This window comes from Delphinus delphis, chromosome 10, assembly GCF_949987515.2.
Source record: "Delphinus delphis chromosome 10, mDelDel1.2, whole genome shotgun sequence".
Lineage (NCBI taxonomy): Eukaryota > Metazoa > Chordata > Mammalia > Artiodactyla > Delphinidae > Delphinus > Delphinus delphis.
In genome coordinates, this window is record NC_082692.2 from 51,733,660 (window position 1) to 51,741,280 (window position 7,621).

The 7,621-nt window shown below is 40.5% G+C and overlaps 1 protein-coding gene across 2 annotated transcripts in view; it reads left to right on the forward strand.

Annotated features, from left to right (window-relative positions):
- The window catches only part of GPD1L (glycerol-3-phosphate dehydrogenase 1 like), a 58,028-nt gene extending 52,973 nt beyond the window's left edge, over positions 1-5,055 (forward strand). Inside the window, exon 9 of one of the 2 annotated variants that reach the window (XM_060022094.1) lies at positions 778-5,055. Coding sequence is in view for 1 of the 2 variants with exons in the window: in XM_069541136.1 (XP_069397237.1) it covers positions 778-874 (97 nt within the window). In the remaining variant the exon portion in view is untranslated. The remainder of the gene's footprint in view (positions 1-777) is intronic. The other variant, XM_069541136.1, reaches the window with a different exon arrangement.
- The last annotated feature ends 2,566 nt before the right edge of the window (positions 5,056-7,621 follow it).

The window sequence follows — 7,621 nt, forward strand, 5'->3', positions numbered from 1 at the left end:
AAGCTCACTTTAGGCTGTGTGTGTACGTGTGTGTGTTTAAAAGCCTGATTGAAATTATAAAGTTATTTCCTTAGTGATTTTTGCCATTAAAAAATAATAATAACTTGCTGAGCCAGCAGTACCCTGGCATAATGTTATCTTTTCTTACAGTGGATTACTAGCTCACTCCTTCGTGCCCTCATCCATTTCAAACTTTCATTTATACCTGTGTTCACATCTTGGAAGAAAAGGCAGAATAAACCCCACTTCCAACATGAGATCAGCACTTCGCTAATTGTGGGTCCCCACGTTGATTCTTTTGAGAATGTTCCAGGCCTGCATTATTTATGGTGCTGTGTGGGCTGCCTCATCTTCATTCTTGGATGATTCTTCTTGGAGAAGCAAGAGCAGTACCTCCCTGCGATTTAAAATTTATTCTCCAACCTTTTAAAATAGTGACAAAAACTTGGATTCATTCTACATTTGGCCAAGAGCCTGAGCCACAACTCTTGATGTCATTGACCACAGATCACCCTATAAAGACCACCCTGGGATGTGAGTGTAGACGGCGCACTCCAAACAGCGAGGCAGGGGATGGTTTAGGTTGTACCAAGTTCTTACAGCCACCATGCAGAGGCTCTCTGCAGACCAAATAATGGAGGGATGTGAAGGCGGTCGCTTTGTTTTCCAATACTAGCATATGCTAGTCTGTAGTCCGTTAGGCAGGAGAGAAAGACTAGTTGGTTCTGTGAGGTAGGCCAGATGGTTTAACTTGTCTTTTCCTGTCCCCTCGACCAGGTTTCCGTTGTTCACTGCGGTGTACCAGATCTGCTACGAAGGCAGGCCCGTTCAAGAGATGTTGTCTTGTCTCCAGAGCCATCCAGAGCATATATAAAGTGAATCTTGAAACCTGTCAGGGAAAGGCCTACCTTTCCAATCAGTCATTTGGATTCAGATGGAAGCCAGGACTTGGCAACAAGATGTTTGCTTGACCGTAATCCCATCATGGATGTGTATGAATTTTTACAGGTTCATTTTTGAATTGCGAGATGAAGTTCATTGGCTAAGATGTTACTGGGCAACATCTAGACGCACATATATGAACGTGTGAGTGTGTGTTCCTTTTTCATTCTGTGGATATTTCTATGAACCAAAATTAAAGACCCTTTTTAAAAATCACTGTTGAAATTTTCCCACTGTGGTAGCTTATCAGATTGGAACTATCGCAGCAAAAAGTTTTGGATCTAATTCCTATGTATTCCAGTGAAGGAATTTTTTTTTTCTCATTCTCTTGAGGTTAAAATTTAACCAACATTAACATGGTAAAGTGGATGAGTGAGTGAGTTCAAAGATCAACATACTGTAACTTTTAAACACTATCTCAAAGCCAACATAATTAACTACTTCGATTGTGGGTTGATCTTTTTTTTTTTAACAATTACTTATTTTTAATTAGGTAATCCACTCATCTATTTTCCTCTCACTGCAGTTTTCTGCATTTTTAGCCTCTTTTCTCTTCATTAGCTACCAGAATGTGCTTTCATAAGGGCTCAGCAGTGGCAGAAGACAGAAAGCTCATCTGGGATTTTTCTGCTGTGACTGACACATTCTTCTGATTAATGACACTTGTATGATGCTTTTTGTCAGGTCGTACTTTTGTGCAAATATTTCCTTTAAGCCTCACGGATCCCCTGAAAGGGGGCTGCTGTTATTCCTCTTTTAAGGTGCAGTCACTGTGCCTTGTCGCCCAGTGAGTAGGGGCACAGCCAGAGGCTCTCAGGCTTGAGAGCTGGTTTGAACTCACGCTAATTGGTTGTAGCAAATGCCATTTGCAGCCTTTCTTGAGGCCGTCGGCGGGCTTCCTGCAGCTGAGGCTTGCGTGCGTCCTTGTCTAGAAGGATATCACTCAGTGTGGACCTCACTCCAGCAGCTTCACTTGGAGTCTCTTAGAAATGCAGGTTCCTGGGTCCCACCCCAGACCTCTGAAGTGGGGGTATTGTGTCTCTGCTTTGACATGCCTTCCATGTGTTTCAATGCTCACTACTGTTTGAGAACCACTACTGTAGAAAATTTATTTTAGATTGGCATTTCTCAAATCATGTTCCATAGGAAACGAGTGTCCCGGGATCCAGTGGTGGTTCCGGTGTTCCCTGGCAAGGTCCAGTGAGTTTGGGAAAAGCTGCATCTGTACACCCCTCCTGAAGGGGTAGAATGTGTGTTAGTGGAACCTGTTTATTTAGCCCAGCAAGTCCCAGACAGATTGTGGAGACTTTTTTTTTTTTGGGCAAGGAAACTTGCGAAAGTTTCCAGGCTGAGGTGACCTTAGGACAGCTCAAGTATACCCTTCACTCTCTGCAAAAAATGAGGATGAATGACTACCTGTGGTGGTGTTCATTCTGAACCTTTACAGTTCAGGTCTGCCATGGATCTTTGACGCAGCTTTAAGGTGACACTATGAGGTACAGCCAAGTGGATGTCAACCTCGCTGAAACGCACATTGTGTGGACTAAGTGCTTTTAATTCTAGAATTAGAATGGGAATTACTGTATCTTCGTAAATGTGATTGGTTTCAGGATAACATTGCAGTTACCTTATGTAGTACTTGATAAGTGTTTAAGGGAATGTTATGAATGTCTTACATATTCATGGATTTTCAGTCACTTTGAGATTTTGACCTTTTTGTTTTGTTTTGTTTGCGGTACACGGGCCTCTCACCGCTGCGGCCTCTCCTGCCGCGGAGCACAGGCTCCGGATGCGCAGGCCCAGCAGCCATGGCCCACGGGCCCAGCCGCTCCGTGGCATGTGGGATCCTCCCAGATTGGGACACAAACCCATGTCCCCTGCATCGACAGGCGGACCCTCAAACACTGCGCCACCAGGGAAGCCCGAGATTTTGACCTTTTTTATTTTCCAGCTTGGAACTTTTTCCCTTCTATACCCAAAATGATTATAGAACGGGTTTTGTGGGAATTTTAAAAACTCCTGTACACAGAAGTATATGAAAGCACACAAAATGCTACAAGTTTCATTGATTTTAGGGCCACTGTTAAGTCAATCCATTTTTGCTTGTCTCATAATTAATCTTTTGAAAAGTTTGTACATAGGTAACAAAGTGTTGCTTTTTAAGATACATAAAGGGCTGTAAGCTAATTGTGGTGTCTGTCAAGTAGGATCATCAGATGTGAGGAATTCGGATTTTGTCTTTTGTATATTCTCATCTGCATTCAGCTTCCTACTCTGGGTTTTGTACTTGAGTGTTTTTTCTTTATAAATGCCCTCTTACCACTCTGAGGTCTTCTGACTGTACCTCTTGAACATAATTATAATATTCTGCACATATGGAAAAAGGTAAATTTTATATAAGTTTGTGCTTTGCTAACTGTAGATATTTATTACTCTACGAGTTATCTATTTTTATAACCACCTGTGGTCCATCATTTATTTTAATTCACCTTTCTTACTAATTATGGTAATAGGGGAGGGAGACATCTAGAAGAGAAGCTTAATTTATACTGTTTCAGCCAAATCTGTGAATGTAAAAACTACACTGTTGCCTTGTATAATCCAACCTACTATAATGTGGAACAAATATCTGTCTCGAAACCCATCCTAGCAGGTGGAATTGAACTAAACTCCTTCTGGTTTTTCATTTAACTCTTAGCTATAACATTGGCCCCATGGTATTGGCCCAGGGAGTAGTGAGGTGCCACTGTACAAAGGGATCTTCAGTTTTTCCACTAGCTCTAATCTGAGCCTTTTACCTACACATGTACTATGTTTGTTTACAGACTGTAGGTGGATATAATTTAAAAGCTTGATTTAATAAACATTTAATCCCCCAAACCTGTGCTACTGATCCTGTTTTTTAAAATCAGCTTATTTAATAGCTTTAAGAAGCTCTTTTTTTTTCCTTCCTGAATTGTGTTGCACTGACAACAATAAAAAGGCAAATTTTAAAAGAAAGGCTTTATCTCTAATGCATTCCTCAAACACATCTGCTTCCATTTGTCTGTGTTCCTTTCTATTGCTTGCTGATCTTTTTATAAAATTGTAAATGTAGGATGGAGGCCTTCCAGTTGCAGCCATCCAGTGGACTGTGAGGGGAATCCCCAGGAGCCTGAAACAAATGGGGGCTGATGGCCAGAGCAGTAAGGCTTTGAGGTGGCTCTGTGGCTTCAAGGGAGGGTGTGGGAGTGCTTTCCATTATCACCTAGGGGTTTGGGCTGTAAAACTTATGCTAGAACCTCCAAGGGCTACACTGTTGGGAAGAAAATGGGCTAAGAAAACACATGTATGGGAAGAAGCAAGAAAGTTGGACTCCGGGTAGAGAAAAAGGTCTCTGCTGAAAACCTGTGATCATGCCAGCACCACAGACAGGCTTTGGGTTTGAATTTTTATATCCAGGAACCACAAGCCAAAGTTAGCATAAACGTCGGAACTTGGGCCAGTAATGCCAGTAGGTAACTGACAGAAGCAAAAACAAAAACACCTGCAGAAATCACTCTGGATCCAGGCTGCACAGGCTTCCCATAAGTATGCACTTCCTACAAATATTCCCACTGAATATGCACTTTTAAAATTATAAAATAATTGCAAAATAGTTCATTGTGAGTGAAAGTCAACAGCTTTTTGAAAACAGAAGAATTAGATGCCCAGATATTTAATTGAGCAAAATAAGAGATGCTTTGAGGGGTAATTTTAAAAATAGAGACATAAAAGGAGGGTTAAAGTATTAAGGTCAAATTACTGTTGGGGGTGGAGGAACAACCAAAGAGACTTGAAAACAAACCTATTAGAACATCTTGAGATGAATATAATTTACATTATGTCTTTGGACAGATTAAAGAGTAGATTTGACAGAGCTGTAGAGGGAATTACCAAACTGGAAAATAGGTATGGAGATATTAACAGAAAGTAGCAGAGAAAATGAGAATTTAAGAAGTAAGTAGAGGATAGGATAAGATTCAACATACATCTGAGAGAAGTTCCAGAAGAAAGAAGAGGGAGAGGCAATTTTTGAAAAAATAAAGTCTGAAATTTGTCCAGAATTTATTGTATGTGACCAGTTTTGTTATTCTCCCAAATATATTTCCATTAAAATTTTACCACATAATCTTTATAACTTTTTATGACTACTTGTAAACTTAAGTTGATGATGAACCTTTTCTTTTTTATTTTGAGGAAATAAGTTGTATGAGAAAGCTATAATCATAATCTACTACTTTACTGAAGGTGTGATTGATTTGAGTACTGAAGCGAGCTGCGTCCCCTTTGGTTTGGGTGGGAGGTGTAGCACTGTGGCAAGGCTTGGGTTCGAGATCATGCTTCATTGTCTTAGTATACATTTGGTCAAGGCAGCCAAGTCCTCTTTGAAGTGCATTTTCCTCATTGTTTAAGCAGGAATAATATCCATGCAGTCTAGCTCAAAGGATTACTGTGAAGGTCACTGAAAAGCAGGAAATCTTTTTTTTTTTTTTTTTACATCTTTATTGGAGTATAATTGCTTTACAATGGTGTGTTAGTTTCTGCTTTATAACAAAGTGAATCAGCTATACATATACATATGTTCCCATATTTCTTCCCTCTTGTGTCTCCCTCCCTCCCACCCTCCCTATCCCACCCCAGGAAATCCTAACAAAGGAGAAAGATTTATAGCTGCTTATGGCAGAGACAAGGATATATATTAACTAAATTATAAAATTTTTTCTGAGATGCACAAACTACATTTCCCAGCCTCCCCTGCAGTTAGGTGATTGAATTCTGTCCAATGACATAGGGAAGAAAAAAATGCCACTTCCTAGGATTACAGTTCTGTTTGTCTTTACTCTTTTCCTGCGTGCTGACGAGATATCAATTTCCAGGATGACCTGGAAGCTGTATGTTGGCTCCTAAAGCCTGGATTCCTACATGACCGTGTGGAGAAAGTCCCCCCACCCTCGGCCCACGTTGGACTGTGATAGTTACAAAAATCATTATTATGCCACTGAGATTTAAGTGTTATTTATTACAGCAGCTGGCATAACTTACCCTAAGATGTTGCTAAAAAGACATTTGAGGAGTTAAGACGAGATGGAACTTACAGAAATATCAAGAGATTTCAGAGAATTTATACATTGGTCCCTATAGCATCCTAGTATCTATCTTGGCATTGCTTGTTTGGACACAGGAGGCTGTATTGGAATGTGGGTGGGTACACTGTGGTTATGTCTGTTCCTCTCCTCCCAGGACTAACTAGCTAAGTCCAGACTTTGTATATGTAATTGTCCCTTCTCCAGGATTAATGCCGTCAAGGTCCAGGATTTATAACGTGTGCATATATATATATTTTGGGGGGGGGGGCGTCATGCTACGTGGCTTGGTGGGATCTTAGTTCCCGACCAGGGATTGAACCCAGGCCCTGGCAGTGAAAGTTCCGAGTCCTAACCACTGGACCGCCAGGGACCTCCCTAACATGTGCTTCTTTAACACTGGAGTGTCCTTAAGTTGTCTTCCTCATTTCAAAAGCTTCTAATTAGCAATGTCATTAGATTTTCGATAAGCCTACATTCCTGCTGTCAACTCTAAAAACCTCGTCTAGGGCTTCCCAGGTGGCGAAGTGGTTAAGAATCTGCCTGCCAATGCAGGAGTCACGGGTCCGAGCCCTGGTCCGGGAAGATCCCACATGCTGCGGAGCAACTAAGCCCATGCGCCACAACTACTGAGCCTGCGCTCTAGAGCCCGCAAGCCACAACTACTGAAGCCCATGTGCCTAGAGCCCGGGCTCCGCAACAAGAGAAGCCACGGTAATGAGAAGCCTACGTACTGCAACCAATAGTAGCCCCTGCTCACTGCAACTAGGGAAAGCTTACACGCAGCAACGAAGACCCAATGCAGCCAAAAATAAATTTTTAAAAAATAAAAACCTTGTCTAGCTGAAGCCAAAAGGAGTGACTCTTCAGCTCCGCTTCAAAAACTAAGGAATGAAACATCTCTGAATTTTACACATTGAGTAAAATTGAGCCATTGGAAAAGTACCTTCATCATTGAACTCGTAATTTGTCAAGTTGGTGTTATTCAACTTGTTGCAAATGGAAATGCAGTGCTTTTATGCTTTGATATAAGTGTTATTTGTGATTCTTTTTTGTTATACCTCTTATTTAAAATAACCTTTGGGAAACAGTCACTTGATTCCAAAATAAAGCCCATTTGCCCACTACCCAAGTAGCCACTGTTACTAGTTTCTAATGTGCTCTTCTAGAATTTCATTTTACATAAGCAAATATATACTTAATCCCTTTCCCATTTTCCTTCACAAAATAGAGCTTACTATACAACTTGCTTTTTTTTTCAATTAACATTATATCTTGACCATCTTTTATATCAGTGGTTTGTTTTAAACAACTTTTTAAGAACTGTTTATTTTGAAATAATTATAGATTCACAGGAAGTTGCAAAGATAGTACAGAAAACTCTCAGGGCCACCCAGTTTCCCTGAATATATCAACACCTAGTTTTTAAAATTGTAAGTTAAAATAATAGTGGTAAAGCACTTTTAGCTTTACTACTCTGGTTCTTCATATATATGAATTTATTTAATCCTCAAAATTTATCATCCCATATACAGACGGGAAAGCTAAGGCACAAAGAGGCTAAAGAACTTACC